The 24,865-nt window shown below is 35.4% G+C and overlaps 1 protein-coding gene and 1 long non-coding RNA gene across 3 annotated transcripts in view; one reads left to right on the top strand and one right to left on the bottom strand.

The window, feature by feature from the left end:
* Positions 1–24,865, bottom strand: part of CHD1 (chromodomain helicase DNA binding protein 1) — a 72,371-nt gene that overhangs the window by 2,407 nt on the left and 45,099 nt on the right. For both annotated transcript variants that reach the window (XM_014544007.1, XM_005871533.2), the window contains 13 exons: positions 22,998–23,174; positions 19,434–19,594; positions 18,085–18,126; positions 16,418–16,548; positions 15,578–15,716; positions 15,203–15,353; positions 13,413–13,535; positions 11,441–11,566; positions 10,218–10,358; positions 8,882–9,060; positions 3,733–3,829; positions 2,684–2,735; positions 1,968–2,178 (listed from right to left, as the gene is read on the bottom strand). In XM_014544007.1, coding sequence (XP_014399493.1) covers positions 1,968–2,178; positions 2,684–2,735; positions 3,733–3,829; positions 8,882–9,060; positions 10,218–10,358; positions 11,441–11,566; positions 13,413–13,535; positions 15,203–15,353; positions 15,578–15,716; positions 16,418–16,548; positions 18,085–18,126; positions 19,434–19,594; positions 22,998–23,174 — 1,730 coding nt within the window. The remainder of the gene's footprint in view (positions 1–1,967; positions 2,179–2,683; positions 2,736–3,732; positions 3,830–8,881; positions 9,061–10,217; positions 10,359–11,440; positions 11,567–13,412; positions 13,536–15,202; positions 15,354–15,577; positions 15,717–16,417; positions 16,549–18,084; positions 18,127–19,433; positions 19,595–22,997; positions 23,175–24,865) is intronic.
* Positions 24,661–24,865, top strand: part of LOC106726997 — a 20,043-nt gene continuing 19,838 nt past the window's right edge. The window contains exon 1 of the long non-coding RNA XR_001363158.1: positions 24,661–24,672. This is a non-coding gene — a long non-coding RNA (uncharacterized LOC106726997). The remainder of the gene's footprint in view (positions 24,673–24,865) is intronic.

Consider the following 24,865-nt stretch of genomic DNA (forward strand, 5'->3'; position numbering starts at 1 on the left):
TGCCCCCCCCTGCCGACCTGGGCCCCCCCCCCCCGCAACTGCCCTCCCCTGCTGGCCATCTTGTGTGTTGGAATAATGGTCAATTTGCATATTACCTTTTTATTAGATAGTATAATATAAATTGTTTCTATAAGCCTATGACATTATAAATATTTACTACTATAAATATGGTCTTTTCATTTTATGCCCTTTTCTAATTTTAAGAGCTATTCTACAATTATGCATCTATAATGTGACTGTGCTTCTCAGAGAGAAGAAATTATTGCAGTGAGCACAGTTAAAATACAAAGAAAGTCTACTGACTTCTTTCTCATTTTTACTTTTATTCATTTTTATTTTGCTTCTGGTAATGATCATTAACTAGTAAAAATATTCTTTTATTAATAAAGGAACAAAACATATTACGTTGTCACTATATTCAGGTTGTTTAAAGGCTTTAAAAAAACCCCAAAACAATCTATAATAATAAAAGGGTAATATGCTAATTAGACCAAACATCCTTCCGGGTGTTAATTCCAGACGTCCATCTGGATGAAGCCAGAGTGAAGCATCCCGGGTCCCGGGTGCCTGCCGGGGGCAGCTGGAGCAAAGCCCGGATCCCGGGTACCCGAAGGAAGCTGGTGCTGGCAGCCAGGGGAAGGAAGGCCTACTCTTGCACAAATTTTCATGCATCAGGCCTCTAGTAAACAAATAAAACATCCTGATTTCAGGACCATCTCAGATGCTGTGATTAAATTTAACAGCAATAAGGTGTTGTCAAATAAAATTTTTCCCATTGAGTTTTAAATAGAGTGTAATAAAGAACTCCATCAAATTTCAGCCATATTCCATCAAGCTTTTATTTTACCTTACTAGAAGCCCGGTGCACAAATTTGTGCAAGGGTGGGGTCCCTAGACCTAGCCAGTGATCAGGGATGATTGGGGCTGTCTCATCCAGTCCTAATCAAGGTTGGGCCAATCAGGGTGTGCCGGGGAGGGGGTAAGGATGGGAGAAGGGACCACGGGAAGTTGGCCAGCCGGCGGGGGAGAGGGACCAGCGGGGGGAGGGACCAGGGAAGGTTGGCTGTGGGAGCGCACTGACCACCAGGGGAAGCTCCTGCGTTGAGCGTCTGCCCCCTGGTGGTCAGTGTGCGCCATAGTGCCTGGTTGACCAGTCATTCCGATCATTCGGTTGTAACGGTTGCTTAGGCTTTTACATATATAGACTAGAGGCCCAGTGCACGAATTCATGCATGGGTGGGGTCTGGTCGGCCTGCCCCAAAAGGGGCCAATCGGGCCAGGCCGGTTGGGGGGAGAGGCCATGGGTGTTTGGCCGGCCGGCCCTGCCCCCTGGTCAAACTCCCGGTCAAAGGAACAATTTTCATATTAGCCTTTTATTATATAGAATTATATTTTGAAGAGTTTTTAAGCCAATATTCTCCAAAACCAACAATGAATCTTTGACATAATTATAGAACTCCCTATGCTTTCTTTTTTAAAAATTTTTTTTTCATTATTGATTAAGGTATTACATATGTGTCCCTATCCCCCCGCTCATGCCCTCACACCCTTGGTGTCTGTGTCCATTTGTTAGGCTTATATGCATGCATACAAGTCCTTTGGTTGATCTCTCCCCCTTATCCTCCCTCTCCCCCTCCCCTACCTTCCCTCTGAGGTTTGACAGTCTGATTGATGCTTCTCTGTCTCTGGATTTGTTTTTGTTCATCAGTTCCTCCCTATACTTTCATTTTTTATTAAACTTTGATCTTAAATTTATAATTAAAAAAAATTTATAGAAAAATCCAGTTCTTAATATTAACAAAAAGTACTAGAATTCATATTTTTCTTATTTATAAATAAGCACCTTTATTTCACATAAGGCTTGTTTGATTACTTGATGTTTGAAGTGATAAAAAGGTCAAATATAATAAAATAAAAAACAGAAAGACAGGAATAAGCAAACTTTAAGAACTGACTGTCAGGTTTACCTGCTGTCTTGCTTGTAGTGATCCCAATCACGATGATCTTTTCCATTACTAAAAGAAGAATAGGGCCTTTTCCTAGAGTCGCTCTTTTTGTAAGAATCTCCCTGATGTCGGTCTTTATGATGATCATGATACTGAGATAAGTGTCTATCAGAAGAGTAACTGTCTCTGCTGCTATCATCGTGATTTGTATTCTCTTTTAATCTTTCCACATCTGTTAAATTAAAAAATTCAACTTTTGTTAATGACTTTAACTTTGCTGCTACATTGTAAGAACTCCTGTCTTAACTCCAACTAAACAAAATCAGTTCCCAAATACAGGTAGTTAAAACATTTAGAAATGGTCTATTAAAGCAGTACTAAGAGTTACAAAAGGGGTCACTTTATTCCAAAATGTGAAAAATCACAACTGAAATATATAAGGCCCATTTCCTTCTGAGACAGACTATACTTTTGTGATTCTTGTGCATAAAAAATGCATTACTACATTCTAAATTAATTAATTATCATTTTAATAATTTATCGTATTTTAACAATTACCTACAATTTCTATAAACTGGTAAAAGGTGACTTATGGAAAGGTTAATAATAAGCAAAAAAGGATTATTAAGATAATAGATTCAATATAATAATGTGGTTATGTATTATCTAAAACAAACCCCAAAAAGGAAAACAATTTTTAAATGTACTTTTTAAAATAATTAGTAAGACTGACTTACCTGGATTTCTAATCACTTGAATATTCATGTTGATGTTCTGGTCATTATTTTGCTAAAATAAATGCACATATGTAAGAATCTTTTAAGCGGTATAATAAACAATTACAAAAAAGGGGTGGGGGACCCTAAAAAGAAAACCTCGAGGCTGAAAGAAGCCCTTACATAAGATACTAGACTAGAATGTATATATGTAGCATTTGCAGGTACCTTTTTAAAAAAATCATAAACTATTTGTCACATGACATTAAAAAATTTGACTTTGAAATAAATTTAGACTTAACAGAAAAGCTGCAAAAATAATACCGAAGAGTTCCCATAGGTCTTTCTTACAGCTGCTCCTAATGTTAGTATCTTATATAACCATGGCATAATGATCAAAACTAAGTAGTTAACATTGATACAACACTATTAACCGAACTACATACTTCATTCAAATTTTACATTTTTCCACTAAGATCTTTTTTCCACTCCAGGATCCAATCTGGAACTTCATATAACACTTAGGTTTTATGTCTAACTTAGTTTCCTTCAATGTGGGACAGCTCCGTAGTTTTTTCTTGTCTTCCATGATCTTGACACTTTTAAAGAGTACTATAGAGTTACTGTGTGGAATATCTCTTACTTTCCATTTGTCTGGAATTTTCTTATGATTAGATTGAGGTTATGCAAACCACAGAAGTGATGTACCTTTCTCAGTGCATCATATCAGGTGGTTCATGATGTCAATATGTCTTATTTCACTGGTGATTTTAATCACTTATTTACAGTGGTGTCAGGCAGGTTTCTTTTCTAAATGTTATTGTTTCTCTTTGTAATTAATAAACATCTTAGAGGAGATACTTTTAGACAATGCTAATATCTCATTTCTTGTTTACTAATTTTAGCTTCCTTCAGAAGCTCTTACCTGCAAAAGTTCTTAATGTAGTACTCTAATGGTAATATTCTATTTTGTTCATTCCTTCTACATTTATTAACTGAATTCTTCTTTAAGGAAGAATGTCTCAGTTTTGGTAACATAAATAAGGAAAAAAAATGATGCATTACTTTACCTGAGATTCCTGCCGTTTTTTAATAGCATGCTTATATAACTTATGTAATTTTCTTGCATCAAACTCAGTAAACTTAGATACGAAAATCCACAGGTTTCTAGAAGAAAAAAAGGCAAATTAGTCTGGTGAAAAATATTTAGCTTTTTCATAATCCCCGAAACACCCAAACACACATACTTTGCCCTTTATGTAATAAAGCCTAAGGAGATTATTTCTAGTGTTTTTTAAAACTTCATATATGGATAAAACTCTAAATGAACCTAAACATTAAGTTTGATTTCTCTTCCAAATCCCTTCATTTTATAATTTTTGGAATGAAAAGTACTAATCAATCCTAATTTGAAACCAGAGATGCAAATTTACAAATCAGGAAAGGACTCATAATGTGATTCAGATTACTTATAAAAGGAACAAGCTATGTTCCTAGTCTGAACAATTATACCATCAGATAATATCACTTGTGAAAAAAGGGCCCTAAGTAATACTTTAGAAGACAACTGTCATTTTATAATTGTAATGTAATGGTCATGAGAATAACATGACCGGACACTACATACTATGGACAACATGGAGTCTTTAGACCTCTCTTGCCATCCCAAGGCAAGAATTAGTAACTGATCATAGTATTTCATAATAAATTCAGATGCAGCCTACTAATACTTCTTAACACAGCTTCCTAAACAGTCATTCATAATCAGTGACACTTGAGTCTATCTGCTACCACTGAAATAGTAATGGTTTTACATATTCACAATTTTTTTCTTAAATATTTTTCAGTAGGTATTATAAAGTATGACTTGAAACTTGCTTATATAAACAGGGTAAAGAAATTACTAATTAGTCAATGATAGAGTTTTGCATATTAGCCAACATCTTTAATGAGTCAATCAATCAATTTTAAGAAAAAAAAACATATATATAAAATCCTCTGTATGAATAATGACTTCTCAAAAGAAAGCCATCTTCCAATGACACTGGTTGAAGGAAGATGGTCGTAGAAAGCAAAAATTCTTAGCTGGAAAATAACTTTTCATTCTATCTTATGAGAGAAAGTATGTGAAAGCACTTGGGGATTTATAAATGGCTGACACATTTTTCAAATATCAAGCACTTATTGCTTATCACTACAAAGCAGACATTAAGTTATAAAGCCTTGCATGGGATACTATTGGTAACAGGTATATTAAACTGTTTTTATATTTTCAAAGCTCTTTCCTATTATTTAATTCCACAAATAACCTTTAAATAGGCATAATAAAAATAGCAGCCAATTTTAAAAATAAACAAGCAAATTAGGTAATGAGGCTAAGTGACTCATATAGCTAAGTAAGGCTAGAAGACAGGGCTCCTAATTTGCTTTCCACTAAAATAAGTAATTCTCAGCCTTGTGATTTTGGGCATTGATATGTAAGAATAGCTGCTGGCTAGTAAACTACTAAGAAATTGCTATGTGTTAGTAAATTTTGGAATATATAAGTATGTGAGTTATAAATTAACTGCAGAATTATCCCAGCACATGTGCATAAAGAGATGGGTGTCTGGTGATTTTTCTAGATGAATTCTTATCAGTGTTAAGTCAACTGTGGCTTTCTGTGTTTTATTAAATAACCATTAAATTTTATTAAGTTACTATTAAATTTTATTGAATTACCATTAGTATTATCAATTTAGTTTGTGAAGGTTGTTTGCTTAACTGCAACATATAACGATACTTATTTTTCATCAATATTTTGGCCTATAATTTTACAAAAATAAGACTGTAAAAACGCATCGCAATTTAAAGAGCCGTCACTATGTCTTCATAGTTAATGGGCACACATATACATAATACTCTCAAAATCTGCTCCTATAGTGAGCGATATCTTATAGCCTATAAAATCGGGGTACTGAAATAAATTGCAGCATATTAAGGTATCAAGACTAACATTATCAGGCTATTTTAAACTAATGGGACACTTTCAAACTACATATGCATAAATTATATTGTTTCTTAATTTTTTTCAACCTCATGAAAATTTTCAAACATACATCAAAGATGAAAGAATTTTACAACGATCACCCACATACCTACTACCTATATTCTATTATTAATATTTTACTATGCTTGCTCTATGATGTATCATTTCAAATACACCCATCTCTCCGTCAATCATAATTTTTGTTTGCATTTCAAAGACAAATGGAGGTGTTGGTATTTCTCACCCTAAATACTTCAGTATGCATAACATTAACTAGTGAATACCTGCTTATTTTCTTTTAAAAATAAAATGTACATAGAATTAGATGCACAATTTTTTAAGTTTACACTTGCTGAGTTTTACAAATTAATATACTTTATAACCCCTAAACATATTTAAAAAGTTCTGTTTTGCCTTTTCACATGCCTAAGTTCTTTTACCAACAGAGAGTTTTAATAGACAATGGGGTAGGTCAGAAATGGTCCAAAAATTGAGAAGCATTCCCTAGACCAGTGGTCGGCAAACTGCAGCTCGGAAGCCACATGTGGCTCTTTGGCCCCTTGAGTGTGGCTCTTCCACAAAATACCACGTGCGGGCGCGCATGTACAGTGCGATTGAAACTTTGTGGCCCATGCGCAGAAGTCGGTATTTTGTGGAAGAGCCACACTCAAAAGGCCAAAGAGCCGCAGTTTGCCAACCACTGCCCTAGACCTGTGGTCTCCAACCGGTGGAGGTCTGAAAGGTTGGCGACCGCTGCCTAGACTACATTTCCCCATGTAATCGATTATCAGTGAAGTCAAGGAAGGTTAAGAACTAAGTGGAAGAAAAACAAAAAGGTAAGTTGCTCAGCTGGGTAAAAAGAAGAATCAAACCTTTGAAGGTCAAGACAAACATAAAGAAGTCAGTCTCCTGGCTACTAGTCTCTTTTGCTTTAGAGATTTTCTCTCCCTGCCCCCATTTGTGTTTATAAACTAAATCTGAAATAGCATATATGTATTAGTCACTATATAATTTCAACAAGATATTTATTACTATCTTTCTAGCAAGTAAAATAGATTTTCTCCCTCTCTACAACCTCAAAAATCTGAACTCTAATTATAAGGTTTCAAAATATAGCACACTGAAATATTTTCAGATGGAAACCAAGCTCCTTTACACTAAAAAGTAGGAAAGATGTTTAATATAATCCTTTAAATTAACGAAATTTAGCTGTAAGAATAATTCACTCCATTTCCTTTATTTTCCCAATTTTACAACAGCTAAGTGACAATCAAGAACATGTTTGAGAGCCAACGACAGAGAAAATTTAACTTTGGATCTTCAATGTAAAAAGATAGATTCCCATGAAAGCCTAAAATATATAATTGAACTTGACTGTATTCTTGATCTATGGCTCTGAGCTTGGGAATCATCAGATGAATTGAAAAGGATGAAATAATTGTTTTATGGTATTTGAAGAAAGAGTTAATGCTCCAGTCAGTATATATAGTTCAACCAAAAATAAAAGATTAAGCTAGAATATATGAACATAGCACTTTAGAATTATTGTCTCCCATTCCTCACAATTTATTTTATTATCCACGCTAATAAACGAGAAAGATGCAAATTGACCGTACCTTCACAATGACCACCAGCCAATCAGGAGTATGCAAATTAACCCAACAAAGATGGCGGGTTAATTTGCATATGCAGGCACCGAGCGACCGGGGGCCTTCCGTGACGCCCCAGCCGCTCCAGGCTGGAGTGAAGGCAGTGCCGGCAGCCAGGGGAAGGAAGGCCCATTCTTGCACGAATCTTCATGCATTGGGCCTCCAGTTATTCAATAAGTGGAAAATATGTAACGCCTTACAATTTATAAAGAGCTTCATACCTGGCCAGTGTGGCTATGAGGTTGCGGTTCAATTCCCAGTCAGGGTACATGCCTGGGTTGCAGGCTCAATCTGCAGTAGCGGGCATGCAGGAGGCAGCCGATTGATGATTCTTTCTCATCATTGATGTTTCTATCTCTCCCTCTCTGAAGTCAATACAAATATATTTTAAAAAAAGAGCTTCAAATACAGCATCGGCCCACAGTCTGAAGGGTCAGGTTTGATTCAGGTCAAGGGAACATACCTTGGTTGCAGGTTCCCCAATTCTGGTAGGGGTGCCTGTGGAAGGCAACCAATCGATGTATGTGTGTCTCTCACCCCCCCCCCTCGTCTCTCCTTCCCACTTTCCCTAGAAATCAATGGGAAAAATATCCTAGGGTGAGGATTTAAAAAAAAAAGCTTCAAATACAGATGTTATCATTTCACCAGTGATAATATAATACCTGGGGGCTCTGAAATATTGTTCAAGGTCATAAAGCCCCAAATTAGCCAAGATGGGGACTGAGCAGATCTTCTGCGGCCAACTCTAGTGACTACTCCATGGCATTACAGGCACAACTTAAGGATATTATTATTGCCCATACATGGCTTTAGTTTCTTTAGACATGACAGCAAAATTTACATGATCGATTTCCTATCTCCTCTCCCTAAAATGGGTCCTGGTTGAATTTAAGGATAAAAGGAACAAGTGTAGAATTTTTTTTTATTTTAGCGTAATCACAATCACTCCTCCAGAAATATATTACCGTTTTTTTTGTTTTGATGTATAGCTGTATTGCTATCAGGGACTTGTTTGTATTTATTTTATGTTTTTCCCAAGTTGTTAGTAGTTTGATTTAACACTGATCTGGATCTGGTAATCATTACGTGATTTGTATAATAATATAGCAGTTCAGTTTTACAATTTTAAGATCAACTGTGTTGCTACTGCTTCTAAAATAAAGGAGGATTCTCCATTTTACATTGCTTGAGGATATTAATTTTTACAAGGTGTTATACTCATACCCAAAGACAAATTGCTAAGTATACTTAAATAATAATAAATTTGTTTGGCACACCAATTTCTAAAGATACTACTGAGAATAATCTAGTGAATTGTGAAGATTTTTAAGAAATACCAAGTATGATTATCATGATGCATAATTAATTGATCACTCACGAATAAAAAAGCTTTAAAGGGAAAATAGTAAAAATAATCATCCTCAAGTTACCTCTCTAAACATTAGTTACTAAATTTCAAAAATAGAAAAATAAATTGAAATATAAGAGAGAGATTATTACATACCCACAAATATAACACTTCCTAAAAAGTACATTACTTACTTTCTCCACTGCTTGATTTGTTCAGGATTTGTATATTCTTTCAGACATTCCGTGATATGGTCACCAATTTTTATTAAACACTGTCTAGTATGCTCTAGTTGTTCTCTTTCTGAAAGGCCTTTCTCAGGCCTATCAAGTTGTTTCAAAGCTGCTTTGACAGGCCTCATTCTTTCTTTACACTTTTAAAGTGGAAAATAAAAACACAAATACATGTATTAAACATAAATTCAACAAAGATCTTCTTTCAATGATATTTACATGAGTAAATATAGCACTGTTTAATGCTAAAGTAACCATTAAATATCACCTCACAGCTCTTAAATGCCAGGGATTTCCCCCTCAGATTCTTTGGAAAGCAAGGCTTTCATTATCAGTCTTTGTGTGAGTAATAACTTTGTATTTTACTTATCTTTTGTAAAAATGGTACTTTTTACACTGGAGCAAACCATTCTAAGCAGGCTTAAACACGGAATGATGAAAAGCATGGTAGCATATAAAACCAATGTATTTTAGACCAGTGTTACTCCAAGTGTAGTCTATGAACCTGCACTTGGTTCCAGGGGATAGGCACAGAAATTTTAGAAACCTTTATATCAGTGGTTCTCAACCTTCTGGCCCTTTAAATACAGTTCCTCATGTTGTGACCCAACCATACAATTATTTTCGTTGCTACTTCATAACTGTAATGTTGCTACTGTTATGAATCGCAATGTAAATATCTGATATGCAGGATGGTCTTAGGTGACCCCTGTGAAAGGGTCATTCGACCGCCAAAGGGGTCGCGACCCACAGGTTGAGAACCGCTTCTTTATATCAATTTGACAGGGCAATTTTTGCCTGCTGAACCTAGTAATAAAACATCAGGGCTTGTATTTTGTATATTTTTTTAAATGTTCACTTTTTGTTTTTATTATACTTCCTAAAATACTAAAAAAGAAGCTACTCCTTCACTATAGATAAGAAGCAGTATCATATAGGTTACAGGTTCAGAAATTAAATGGTTTAAATTCTACAAATTCTATCCTTGGAGAAAAGAAGTTCATTCTAAGTAGTCCTTAAATGCCTCTCCTTCGAGTTCTTCATTTATTAAAGTTCTTCCAAATTTTATCTAAATTTAAATTACCTTTCAAATATATTGTTTTTACAAGCTGAGTTGCAGTAGCAACAAATTCAAAGACATTTTTAAATTAAAAGCAGCAAAGAATAAAACTGCAATTTAAATGTTATATGGATTATTACTAATAACAGCCTACTAGAGCAGTCGCCAACCTTTTGGACCTCACAGACCACTAGTGGTCCGCGGACCACCATTTGATGACTGCTGGTATATACTTACAATGCTGAATGTCTTCTGATCCAGTTCTTCGGATTCTTCGGATATGGGAACTGGTTCACCACTTGCAGTAATATGAACTAGAGGATCAGACACTGAAGATTTCTTGGATCTTTCCTTGCTATCAGATTTTGATTCGCTCAACTAAAGAAAAAGCAAAAAAAAAAACAAACCAACAATAACAAAGGTAAAATGATGAACACTTCCAAAAACAACTGTTTATTCACTTTTAATATCCCTATCTATTTTATCTTTCCCCAATTTTATTTGGAGAAAACAAAAATAAATAAATAAATAAGGTTACTCTGTAATGTTACCCTATAGGTAAGGAAGTTTAAAAAGGATTCAAACCTATTTTTCTCTTCTACAAGATACCCACATGAATTGAACTCGGTTATTGAGACTAACGTAGGCTGATAGGCAATTTATGCTCCTAAAATATAAATAAGCTGATTGTGTAACTTTCTAAATTTTACATTATGATTTGCATACCTTTTCTTCCTTTATGTCTTTTTCTTTCTGCATAGCTTCTATAGCTTCTTTTACTTTCTTTTCTCTCTTTTCTTTAAAATCTTTTTGCTTTATATCTTTCTTATTCTCTTTTTCTTCTATCTCCCTTTTAAGTTCTCTTTTATTTTCCTTTTCTTTTGATTCCCTCTTTTCTTCTGGTTCCTTCTTTATAAAAACATCTGGCTCAGGTTTTTCTTCACTGTCTCTTTCTGTTTTAATTTTTTTATTTGGATGTTTCAAAGAAGTGACCTTATCCTAGAAAGTGCAAGTATGGCCAATGTATTACTAACCAAATCTTGACAAAGATTAAATTTCTTTTCTTTGCATGACTAGGATTGCATGTATGCAGATTCTGAAAAATAATCCAGAATCCTATTAATAATGACACATGCAATATTTACCTTCCTATAAAAACTAATGTAAGCCAGTCCCATTCAAAATTCATAACAAAATCAAAGGAGACAGAACCTCACTCAAATAGTAATGTTTGAAAAGGAAGGACCTTTGCTCTATCTCTCTAATGATATGTGATATTCTATTGGATGGGTGAAATACTGTTCTGTAAATGAGACTGCAAAATAAGCTATTTTTTAAAGAAAATTTCAGCACTAAAAAATAAAATTTCAGGTCTTAGTTCAAATTTTAAATGTAAAACATACCAAAACATGCCATGTTCCTTTCTATTTAACGGTTGCTTTTCTAAAACACATTCTTACCTTATCATCTTCATCGGATTTTTCTGAGAGCAGAGGAGAAGAATCACTCTTTACTTCCTCTTTCACCTTTGTAGACTTCATGGATTTATTCTTCTTAGCTCTTGCTTTTCTCCTCTTTGAACCTCCCTAAAAATAATTATTTTTATTCTAACCAATTCCACAGATTCCATTTATTAAAAAAGCTTCTTAAATACTGAATCAAAAAGGCTTAAGAAACGAATAGTTGTACTCAATCTTTAGCCTGTTGGTAAAAAGCTATACACCAAGCTTAGAAAGTCAACAAACATCATATAACTTAATAAAAATGAAGTAGAGAGAAACAGAAGGAGGGTTTTTCCCATCCTAAGTTATTATCTTCAACTAAATTCAATGCTACCAGAGTAGCATTAGAAATTATTTTTAATGGTACGTATGTAATTATGACATTGTGGTCATAAGTAATTTTTAAAGATTTCTATAGTTCCAATCACCTCTTCTAGTGTCTTCTTCCTACTTTTTTGGAGGCCCTCATAAATAAGCTCAGTGATCTTTAATGCTACTCCTTAAGCTTTCCAATGTCTCCAAATAACACAGTAATGGAGGCCTAACCTTTCAAAAAGAACTCCATTCTAAACAAGTTGCCCCCACTCCCTCTCTAAATACTAAAGAAAAAATGTGATCTCACTTCTAAAAGACATGACTCATTAGTGTTAACATGAATGCTGAGATAATTTAAGGCAAAATATTACCATATTCAAGTGACACTACTAAATTATGGGAAAATATACTTGTAAGTTCATATTAACCATAGATGTCTGTCTAGGGCAGCGGTTTTCAGCCGGCGTACAGTGGCATACTGGTGTGCTGCAGGAGACACACTGGTATGCTACAAGAATTTTTAAAATGTGCAATACTGGACTATGTAGTCATGGGCACTTAACTCTTTTTCCTTAGATTGTCAGATATAAAAATGACAACAGCCAGCACAACAATAGCTGTCTGGTGTGAATGAATAAAAATTATACCTAATTTTTTGTCAGATCAGCACAAAGTATATTTTTTAGCAATCCTATATAATAAAAGGCTAATGTGCAAATAGAACGGCGGAACAACCAGAACAACCGTTCACTATGATGTGTGCTGACCACCAGGGAGTATGCATGGAACATGGCGGGTGTCAGCCGGTGGGATGGTGGAGCAGGTGAGTGGCAGTGCCAGACCAAAGCAGGGCACTGGTCACTGACGTCAGGGCGAACCTCGGGTGGTTACTGAAAATTCTTTGCTCCCATGGGCCACAGTCCCACCCGGTTCTTGCACCTGCTGCCAGTACCAGAGCTGCCACTCACACCCACTGCTGGCCCCAATCGCCCCTCAGGGCTTCTCCACCTCCCCCTGCTCCTGAGGGGAGATCGGGGCCGGCAGCCGCCTCTCAAATCCGCTGCCAGCAATGGCCCCACTCGCACCCGATGCCAGTGCTGGAGCTGTCGCTCACACCCACTGCCAGTGCCAGCGCCAACCCCACTCACACCGACTGCTGGCCCTGATCACCCGAGGGCTTCTCCACTTCCCCCTGCTCCTGAGGGGCAATCAGGGCAGCAGCTACTGCTCACACCTGCTGATGGCACCGGCCCCACTTGCACCTACTGCTGGCACCAGCTCCAATTGCTCCGTGCCTTCAGAGGGTGCAAGTGGGGCCGGCACTGTCAGCGTGTGGGAGTGGCAGGAGCAGGGCTGCCGGGAGACAGGGGACTGAGGGCCGAAGTGGGAGGGGCCCGGCGGGAGCATGGAGGATGGGCCGACACCCACCCCTGTGCCTATCATAGCCTCACGGCCCACAGTTCCTTTCAAGGTGCACGAATTTGTGCACTGGGCCCCTAGTTAGTTTATGTTTGTTATGAGATGAAAAGGGTTGAAAATTGCTAGTCTAAGGCAACCAGTAAGCTAGACTTGTCTTAAAAGTAAACTGCTCTTTAGCATCTGAATTTTAACTTACTGCACCAGAAAGTCTTTGAGCTTCTTTTTTGGCAAGATCTCTACTAAGTAATTTGATGAGGTAGTCTGCCCGAGTCTGCAACTGTTTTGCTTGTGGTTTTTTATCAGGGTCATCTGGAAGAATCTGAAAAGCAATTTTTTCAGTTTGCTTTTAATAAGATGAAAAAATTTAAAGCTAAAAAGTGCTTATTCATTTTTTTAAATATATACAATTCACTAACAAATTATAATTCTTTCAATATTTAGGAATAAACTTAGAATGAAAAATACATTTTTTAATATCTATAACACACTAAAGATTGGTTTCCCTGGGAAAGAATTTTAAATAAATACACAATGGGAGAAAAAAATCCCTCTTCAAAATGAGAATACACAGTGTGAGGTTAAAAAATTCTTTCAAATATACAATAGTGTATTTAGCATCCAGTGTTATTAAACACTAGAGGCCCGGTGCACGAAAATTTGTGCACTGGGGGGTGGGGGGGGTTGTCCCCCTCAAACTGGCCTGCTCCCTCTCACAGTCTGGGATGTCCCCTGTGGGAGACAACCGGCCGATCAGGGGAAGGCGACACACCCATCACACCTCTGCTGCAGCCACTGCCAGCTGCCGGGGCTGCCTGAGCCTTGGGCTGGCCCTGGCAGCGGCAGCCGCCATCTGCGGCTTGCCTAAGCCTCAGGCAGCTGCTGCGGCTTTGTCCGGAAGACATCTGCCCTAATTAGCATATTACCCTTTTATTAGTATAGATCATGGTATTCTTAGATTTCTTTCCTTTCTCATTATAATATATGATCTATAAAGTACACAAAACTTCCTAGAATACAAGGTATCATCTATCCAGAAGATGACCCACAACAGGCACTGTGAGGAAACTTTTACAGTAGGACTCTAGTTTTGCTTCAAAGCAGCAAATGATAAATTTCTAGTATTTCAAGATTCCCATTTGTCTGAAGAAGTAAAATATAAAAAGGGAACTTAAGTGATAAGAATAAGGCAATGCTTTCAGTGGTTTCCATTCTAAGCAAAGAAATGATTTCATTAATGTGGTAATATCAAATCATCAAAAATCCAAAACATGGTTTGACAATACAAAAATATAAAAGATTTCAGAATCTTTTTTTGCCCATGAATAATCTAGTTAATCATGGAATGAAAGATTTACTTTTAACCTAAAGAAAAATGTCCTAACAAAAATATAATTTTAGAGGTAAAGCAAAATCTTGGAGAGTATTTAAATTCATGAAATCCCTTCATGAAAACCAGATTTCAAAGAAGCCAAGGTCACACAACTATCTAGAGCAGTGGTTCTCAAACTTCTGGCCCTTTAAATACAGTTCCTCATGTTGTGACCCAACCATACAATTATTTTCGTTGCTACTTCATAACTGTAATGTTGCTACTGTTATGAATCGTAATGTAAATATCTGATATGCAGGATGGTCTTAGGCCACCCCTGTGAAAGGGTTGTTCGACTGCCAAAGGGGTCGCGACCCACAGGTTGAGAACCGCTGATCTAGAGCCTTTTTTTCCTGACACCTAGTTGAGTTTATTTCTAACATAATTTAAAACATTTTTTTGTATTTTTTGAGAGAGGAAGAGAGCGATAGAAACATCAATGATGAGGAACATCAATGATCGAGCCTGCAACCCAGGCATGTGCCCTGACCAGGAATCGAACCATGACCTTCGGGCTCATAGGTCAATGTTCAATCATTAAGCCACACCAACCGGGTTCTAACATAATTTAAAAGCAAAATTAAATTCAACATCAGAATCAAGAAATATTTAAGTACCTTGTGTGTTAGACTGAGGTCAGGATCCATTTTAATCATTTCCCAGCTTCCATATCCATATTCATATATGCCAATTAACAAATTGGAATCATCTTCTTTGCCCCAGTCTATATCAAAATGAGCAGCCTTTGTATGGCATGGGATAGTATACCTAGCATTCAAGTTAATAACCAATGTCAAGTTTTCAATTGCCTTATTAAAAATTAATTTTAAAAACATGTTAAGAACATATCTGAATCATTCAAAATTTAATTTTATGTTCAAAAACATTTCAGTCAAACTAGCCAATGACATAAAAAACATTTTAACTTACATTCATATCCAAATTATTGCGTAACAAGAAATACTTTACAATGGAAAAAGTAAGGAACTCACTGCTTTCTTTCTTCTGGATCTGAAGGAATGGATTTGTGCAATGGTATTAATTCTTCTTCATGGGAGATGACTAGCTTGGCATTCACTTGTACTCCTGATATTCGGAATGTTGGACCCTTTACTTTTCCAAGTCTACCACCTTAATTTTTTTAAGAAAGAGTAAAAGAAGTATAAAATATATAACTACAAAATAAAAAAGCAATGTATGCTATTATTTATTTTAATAAGTATTACTTACATTTACTTATTAGTATTATTTATGTTTTGGGGGGGACTTGCTGGCAAACCTTAAATTTCACTACAAGATTTCTTAGTACATATTAGTGACTGTAATATAGGAGATGTAGATTCATAAAAAGCATTTCATGTACTTAAGTGTTTTATCTACTGCAGAAGGTACATCAATCTATTGATATGATCAATAATTTCTCAATAAGATTTCCGGTATGATTTTTTTTTCAGTACATCTGATTACTAAATCTTATCTAAATATTTTTATTTAGTGGATGAATTGTAAAATAAGCATAATGAAGCTAAGTATGCCCCAAACCAATATTACATATGTATTCTTAAGATATCTTTTCAATCATGTATGCTAAAATTATAGTACAACTAACAGTAATTCCTGACATTACCTCCCAGTTAGACTATATCAGGCAGATAGATTGTATTGCCTTCAATAATAGAATTCTGCTCCCCATTTCCTGTTACCAAGCTTTGTTTTGTAAAGCATCTTTTAAGACTGATGAAAAGGTAACAAGATATAATACCTAACTCAATAAAAGCGTATTTTAAAAGTTCCATTTACCTCTCTTTAAATCACTCTCATTTTAATATTACCTGTCCGTTCTGTTCCTGAAGAATTATCCTTTAAAGCTTTAATGCAACCATTATGCACCAATTCTCCTAGTCGTCTGAGGTCTGTCTCTGACTTATCAACTAATTCAGCATCTCGAGCTATTGCATCCAATCTGTAATAAAATAATACAATTTTCAAGTAAATACGCAGACTAAATTTCACTTCATCTCAAGTTCTACAAATCACACTATTTCATGCTCTACAAATTTTAGTTCATATAATTGGCATAAGATACATAAAAACCAAGAAGATTTGATGAGGAAACAATTCGTCTATATATTCAAGGATAATAATAAAGTAAACCAATTCATTACAGAACAAGTGGTATGCTTTAAATTTGAAGATTATGTAATAACTAGAGGCCTGGGGCACAAATCTTTAAATTTGAAGATTATGTAATAACTGGATTCGTGCTCTAGGGGGGTTGGGGGCGGGAATCCCTCAGCCTGGCCTGCGCCCTCTCACAGTCCTGGGCTCTCACAGTCTGGGACCCCTCGCTCCTTACCGCCCGCCTGCAGCGGAGGCGGGAGAGGCTCCTGCCACCACCATTGCGCCCACCTGCCGTGAGCCCGGCTCAATGCTCCTTAGTGCTGCCTCAGAGGTGGAAGAGGCTCCCACCACTGCTGCTGGGCTCGCCAGCCATTAGCCCAGTTTCTGGCTGAGGGGCACCCCCCCCCCCCCCCCCCCCCCCCCAGGGGGCAGCTCCTGCATTGAGCGTCTGCCCCCTGGTGGTCAGTGCGTGTCATAGCTACCAGTTGTTCCACCATTCAGTCGATTTGCATATTATGCTTCTATTATATAGGATCCTACAAAACCTTTTTATAACTGACCAGATCTTAAATTCAAAAGAAGTGCTTAAGGGTTGTAATAATCATAAATGAAAAAGACATTATAAGAGTAATGTTCTATAGTTTGTAATTACTATGCACTGAGTAGATATGATTATTAATGTTCAAAGTTTTTTCATCATATAAAATAATTATGCAAGTCTTTTATTGTATTGTATACAAGTCATCTCAAGATAAAAAAGAAAATATATTTTAAGAAGGAGTTGTGTAGAGAAAAAATTTTAAACCAATTTGAGTCTTTGCCATTCTATATCCAGACAATGGGTTTACCATAACAAAGAACAAAGAATATCCAAATCACAGACAATGACTAAAATTAACTGATAACAACAATAACAAAAAAAACCTGTCTTGACAATTTGATTTTAATAGTTTGTGTAAGAGGAAGCTGTATTTAGGAAAACAAGAAAATTTCCCTAGTAAGGGAAAATAAAACAGGTCTTTAAGTCAGGTGGCTAGGTTAGCAACTCAGTTTTCCTAAGAATGAATCTGCTAGTTTATAAGTTTCTCATTTAAAAAATGATAAAGCCTTTGAAAGTACCTTAGAATTATAAAAATGAAAGGCATTTTCTAGAAAACTTCATTGGCAGGTAGAATTTTAGAGACTAGAAAGAATTAAGGATGGCAGTAAAACATTTTTCAAAACTATACTTGAATTTTACTTTCTACAGATTAACTTTGTAAATGTCTTTTAAAAGCAAGTTTAACAAAGTACCTAAACTGAATATTAGTATAAACAAATAACCCTGACAAGAACATAAAACATACTATGATTCTATGAGAATAACAGATGTATTTACCTTTCTAGAGGGCCACCAAATTTCTTGTAACTCTTGATAAACCTAGCAGAAAATAATTGTTGATTTAAATGCAGGCTTCACTACCCATTAAACAATAGATAAATTTACAAATATATAGAAAAAAGAAAATACTTTTTAGAATACAAATTAATTCAAGGTAGTTACTGACAAAAATGAATAAACTGCTAGAAACCAAAATGTTAAAACATTAAAACATACCAAGTAAGACAAGAAATTAACACCCAGGATGATGTTTAGAAACCAGTATAAATAAAACAATAGAAGCTAAATTTTATTTTAGAAATTACTTTATTTTTTTTCACAAGACAAAATAAGGTTCAAGGCTACCACAGGAAGTGTCTCCAGAATTATCAATCATATTGCACCTCCTAACATTCCAAGTGTTGATAAAATTTACTGAAAATAGCTTTAATTCAGATGTAGGGTATTATACCAACAATGGAAAATAAAAATTTTACTTAAGAACAAAGCTACCCAAGTGGTTGATGGATGAGGAAAAATATCCAGGAAAAGTTGAAATGCCTCTTCAACTAAAGACAGAAAGTCCAGCAAATCAGGTGGTCATAAAATACCCTTAATAAAATCTAATAACATATTTAATTTTCTGGTAGAAAGAATGAGGAAGAACTTTATCGGTCAGGTCTATGATGTAAAAGAAAAGAGTTACAATGGCTTGAAAGAAACAAACTCTCAAAATACAATAATGAACAACCTTTTTACAAATTTCATAAGCAAAATTATTACATAAACAAAAGTAAAGTTATCTTATTCCCCTTAAATATATCTGTATATACACATAAATGTATTTTGAAAGAAAACTACAATTTATCTTACTCCCCATTCTTACCTCAATTCCTACTTGGACATAACAGAAATACCCTTAACATGGTTACTTTCAAAGAACAAATTACTTCAGAATTAAAAAACTAGAAAAATATGGAACTAAATTATCCCCACATAAAAATAGTAATGTTGGGAGTCAGAAGTGCAGTGAGAATTTTTATTAAATAAGTCTAATGTATTGAAATATACATTCATTATTCAAAAAGGCCACTGTTCTGAACCACATTAATAAAACCAAAAGAATGTAACAGTCTAAATATACTAACAATAAATAAATAATATGCAAAGATTAGATGCCAAACATTTTTTTTCTCATAGTTATAATGAACACACAAAAGCAGAACCCACCCAATTCCTAAACAATTTTCATATATTTGCTTCCTCTAACACTTTCACCTTCATCTTTGAAATGTTGGGATTTCTGTATTTTAGTTTCACCCTCTAATAAAAAGAAAATGAAGTAAAATGGTGTCACATCATCTTACCGCCGAATTTCTGCATCACTAAATCCTTTAATATTCTCTCGAGGGATAGTCCGTGGTCTTCCACGTTTCTTTGGCCTTTTCCTTTCTGAGATTGAATCACTATCAGATCCAGAATATCTCCTGCTTCTACTGCGCCTCCCTTCACTTCCATTGAAACTAATCTGGAATTTGAAAACAAAAATTTACCCAAACTTAGGGCAAAGAAAATTGTACAAGACTGACAGAATTTTGTAACTTCAAATGTTTTTCTATAAATCAAAAATATTCTATAAAAAAACTTTTAAAAAGCAAACAGAAAAATACAGCATGTTAATGACAGTTATTAATAACTTTAATATGTAACGCATTCTGATAAATCTAAAGGAAAACACCCACTGTCCTTTTGTAAAAATGAGAAAAGTTATTACCAAGCAATTAATCAAATAATATAAGCATAAAATCATACAAACTCATTGGTAACACTTTTTAAAAATGAGAATTAACAATAAAATGGAATTCTTTTATCAATCCATCAATTTGACCAATACCAACTAAGCAATAATAGCTAATATTAGTATAATGGGACAGAAAAATGAACAGTAATATACTTCTTCTGGGTATTTAAACTGGGACAGAAGGCAATTTAGCAATATTGTATTACAAGCCTTGAAAATTATCATTCTGCTGACCCAGCAACATCATTCCCCGGCATATTTCCTGAGATCAGAAATGTGAGGAAACATTGGCCAATAAAGTCATCTACAGCATAGATTTCTTTTTTTAATAGCAAACAATCTAAATGTTCATCAAAGAGACTGGACAAGTAACCTATACAAGTTTAGGAAAGCCATCAAAAATTGTGTTATAGCTCTGGCTGGGTGGCTCAGTTAGCTAGAGCACCATCCTGTGCCCCAAAAGGTTATGGTTTCAGTCCCCAGTCGGGGCACATACAGGAGGCAACTGATTGATGTTTCTCTCTCACATCATGTTTCTCCCTCTCTCTCTCTCAAATCAATAAAAACATATTCTCAAGTGAGGATTAAAAACAAAATTGTGTTGTAGAATAAGATTCATTATATACTGTCAAAGGAAAGAAAGCAACTTCCAAATTAATACTCCAATTAAATTTGGCAGATATATATAAAAAATATTAGAATTATGTATACCATAATATTATATTATTAGTGATTACCTCTGGGTGGACAGATTATGTGTCATTTTTATCTGTTCTCCTAAGTATCCACTTATTAGTATTCTAATTAGGTTGATCAGATACTTAAAAGAAAAAAAATGCCAGTTGAACCCACATAAAAATAGCTAAATATCCATTAGTTCTTTAACAAATATACCAAAGCATATTTTTGGTAAGTCTTGAGCATTTTTCCAAAGTCTCAGTATATATTTTGAATACCTTTAATATGCTAAAAGCTTATTGAAAGTTAAGAATGGGCATTTAGTTTTTACTGTTCTAACCTCCTTTCATAAGATCTAATATAATGCTATGCTTCCCATCCACTGTAAAAGGAAACCATTATAGGGTTTGAAGAAATAAACACAAACAAGAAACTACAAACATGGTCACTTTCAGGCCAAACACATTACTTGGCTCCATATCTGCGTGGGATGTATAAAGTTGGTAGGTTGCTCCTACCATAACAACAGAAATCATAATCTCTAAAATCTAATTTAAAAAATCATCACTTTTCTTAAACACATAAAAATCACAAGGCAACCTAACAGTCTCAAATATAAGGAAATATAGCAGCTTGTAAGAAGAGATGGGGCTCAAATACTGGCTCACTTGGGAAGAACATGAATGGTAGACATCAAGTACTATAAAGGCAGGTAAGAGGAAGGTAAAAATTTACTAAAGGCTGAATGTGGGCTGCCTTGAGAGCATAGAATCCCTGGGAACCAAAGACAAAAGGAGGACCTGTACCCCCTCTCAAGCCCTTTTCCACAAACCTACACCTCGTGCTCATGAGGGAAATTAGAGAAAACTTGATTTTGTGGTGCAGCCATGAAGAAAGGGAGCAGTCACCTTTCAGAATATAGGCAGGAAATACAGATCCATCTCAGCTACTGAACTGAGTGCACAGGAGAAGGCCTAATATAGTTGTAGGAAAAGAAAACAAAAAACCCTATCTTGCGAGAAGAGTAGCAGGACAAGGACTAGGGTGAGGCAAGTCTCTCAATTTGCCTCAAAACTTAAGGAGGCACCAAAAAAACTCAGTAATAAAGACAACTATATTATAATGCAATAGCCTAAAAATCAAAAGTTAATGCAAAAAAATCTATATTAAGGTTTTTTCCTTTTGCAGCAGGATTCAAAATAGTTTAGTATGGCACTGTTACCATTATCTAAAAACCTGTCTATTTTCTTCGTTTAGGCCACAAAATAATCAACAATTTTTTAAAACGTCAAACCATACAGGGAATGCTCTTTGGCCATGACAGAATTAAACTAGAAATTATTAACAAAAGATACTTGGAAAATTTCCCAAATATTTAGAAATTAAACAACATACGTCTAAAAAAGAAACCAATGGGTTAAAGAGGAAGCCACAAGGGAAAAAAAATATTTTGAATAAATGAAAACACACCAGATATCAAAATTTAGAGATTCAGAAAAGCAGTACTTAGGGGAAACTTGTAGCATTAAAAGCTAATTTTAGGAAAGGAAAGTCTTGATGCAATGGTCTAAGCTTACATCTTAAGACAGAAAAAAAAGAGCAAATTAAAGCAAAAAAAAAAAAAAGGATACATAATAAAGAGCAGAAATCAATAAAATTTAAAACAGAAAATCAATATACCAAAAGGTAGTCCTTTGAAAAGATAAATAAAATAAACCTCTAACTAGAATGATCATAAAAAAATTTAGCAGCATTAAGAAGAGAGGGGAATCAGTAAATATCTTGTAGACACTAGGATAACAAAGGATATTAAGAATAACTTTATGCCCAGAAATTCAACAAATTGGATAAAATGGACCAATCTCTTGAAAGAAACACACTACCAAATTCACTTAAGAAAAAGATATTCTGAATTCATATTTAGAAAAGAAACTGAAGTTAGTTTAAAATTCTTCTAACAAATGCCCTAACTGGTTTGGCTCAGTGGATAGAGCGTCAGCCTGCAGACTGAAGGGTCCCAGGTTTGATTCCAGTCAAGGCCATGTACCCCGGTTGCGGGCACATCCCCAGTAGGGGGTGTGCAGGAGGCAGCTGATTGATGTTTCTCTCGCATCAATGTTTCAAACTATCCCTTTCCCTTCCTCTCTGTAAAAAAACCAATGAAATATATTAAAAAAAAAAAAAATCTTCTAACAAAGAAAACTCCAGGCCTAGTTTCCCTGAAAAATACTACCAAACATTTAATTAAGAAATATTAACAATTTACACAACTCTTTCCAAAAATAGCAGAGGAGGGAACACTCTTCAACTTAGTTTATGAAGCAAGCATTATCAAATCAGATGAAGACATTACATGAAACTATAGACCAATATCTCTCATTAACAGAAAAAAGATCAATACAGGTGCGAATATTCTTTCATTATAAAAATATCTTTAAAATTAAAAAGTCACCTGCTTAGCACAGTTTCTCATTCTTGGAAGCATATAAATTTCTTCAAGTTCTTTTTGTCTTTCTTCCTCTTCTAATCGTCTTCTTTGATCTTCTGGAATGATTTCTTCCCAATTCTTTGAACTTCGTTCAGGTTCCAACTCAATGTCATCCTCATCCATGTTTGAAAAGTTGGCAACCTAATGAATTCCAGAATATTAACAGAGTAAGCATTAAAAAACAACTCACATCTAAATTTTATTTTTCATGTTTTGGGGGAAGGAAGTGGCATATCAGAATAAGGTAATAAAACTTAAAGCAGTGGTTCTCAACCTTCTGGCCCTTTAAATACAGTTCCTCATGTTGTGACCCAACCATAAAATTATTTTCGTTGCTACTTCATAACTGTAATGTTGCTACTGTTATGAATCGTAATGTAAATATCTGACATGCAGGATGGTCTTAGGCGACCCCTGTGAAAGGGTCGTTCGACCGCCAAAGGGGTCGCGACCCACAGGTTGAGAACCACTGACTTAAAGGATAATGAATATGACTATGGAGTAAACCAAGTATGAATGCTGAATGCTAAACTAAGTTTATTTCTTTATTAGGTCAAAGTAGATCAAACCAAATGACTTCTAAGAATTCTTTTTCAGGAATGATTCTCTTTTGTCCTGCTATTCAATAAAATTATTACAACAGAACTAGAGAAGGTTAAGAGAATAATAAAGTAATTTATATTACCAACATGCTAATTAACTTCTGCAGGAATTACCACACCAGTCCATTAACTACCAACTGCTATAGAACAATCCAATATTCTTATTTTTATTTTCATAAAAATAGTACCTAAAGAGCTACTGACAAGCTACAGGAGCCCTGAGGCACTAAATTTATTTAGGTTCCCCAACCCCTAGTTTTTTTATCTCTAAAACAAAAGTGATAGTAACAGCACACTAACTTTTGTGAGGTTTAAATAAGATACTATATTTAAAGAACTGTGCTGTCTGGTATAAGAAAGTACTCATTAAAGCTAATTGCCAATATTAGTAACATTAAAATTTATAGATAACTGGATGAAGAAAACTATGCTTATCCTCTATAAGGAATGGGGCTAAAAACAGTGTTTATTCTCTCATGTCTATTATTTAAAGCCAGCTTTGTGTGAATATCAAATCACTGGCATAAAAATATCAGTCTCATATAAATTTATACTCTAGTTAATTTATTGGCAACTTTTTACAATTTTTCAATTAGTGAAAATAAAAGAGCAAATAGTATACCTTTATGTAAAGAAAGAATTAGACTGTAGCCAGAGTCAGTGCAAGTTTCAGAAACATTCACTTCTCATAATTACTGAAATAATCTTCAAATTTATCTCCCTGCTTAATTCTTTCCCAATACAGTACTTCCTCTACCGTGCAGCAGAGTGATCAATTACAAAAGTTTTTATTCACTGCTATGTCCCTGTACATGGCACATAATGAACAAATGACAAATTGAACTGATCCTTAAAAACTTCAGTTCATAGACAATAGCTAGAATACAGAGAAACCTGCTTTTTTGGACTAAACTAGAGGCCTGGTAAACAAAATTCGTGCACTTGGGGGTGGGGGGTGGTCCCTCAGCCTGGCCTGTGCCCTCTCGCAGTGCAGAAGCCCTCAGGGGATGTCTGACTGACAGCTTAGAACATCCTTAGTGCTGCCGCAGAGGTGGGAGAGGCTCCTGCCACCACCACTGCTGCCCTCGCCAGCCATGAGCCCAGCTCAGCCATTAGTCCTGCGTTGAGCGTCTGCCCGCAGTGCAGCCCTCAGGGGATGTCTGACTGACAGCTTAGAACATCCTTAGTGCTGCCGCAGAGGTGGGAGAGGCTCCTGCCACCACCACCACT

Source organism: Myotis brandtii, unplaced genomic scaffold, assembly GCF_000412655.1.
Source record: "Myotis brandtii unplaced genomic scaffold, ASM41265v1 scaffold344, whole genome shotgun sequence".
Taxonomy (NCBI): Eukaryota; Metazoa; Chordata; class Mammalia; order Chiroptera; family Vespertilionidae; genus Myotis; species Myotis brandtii.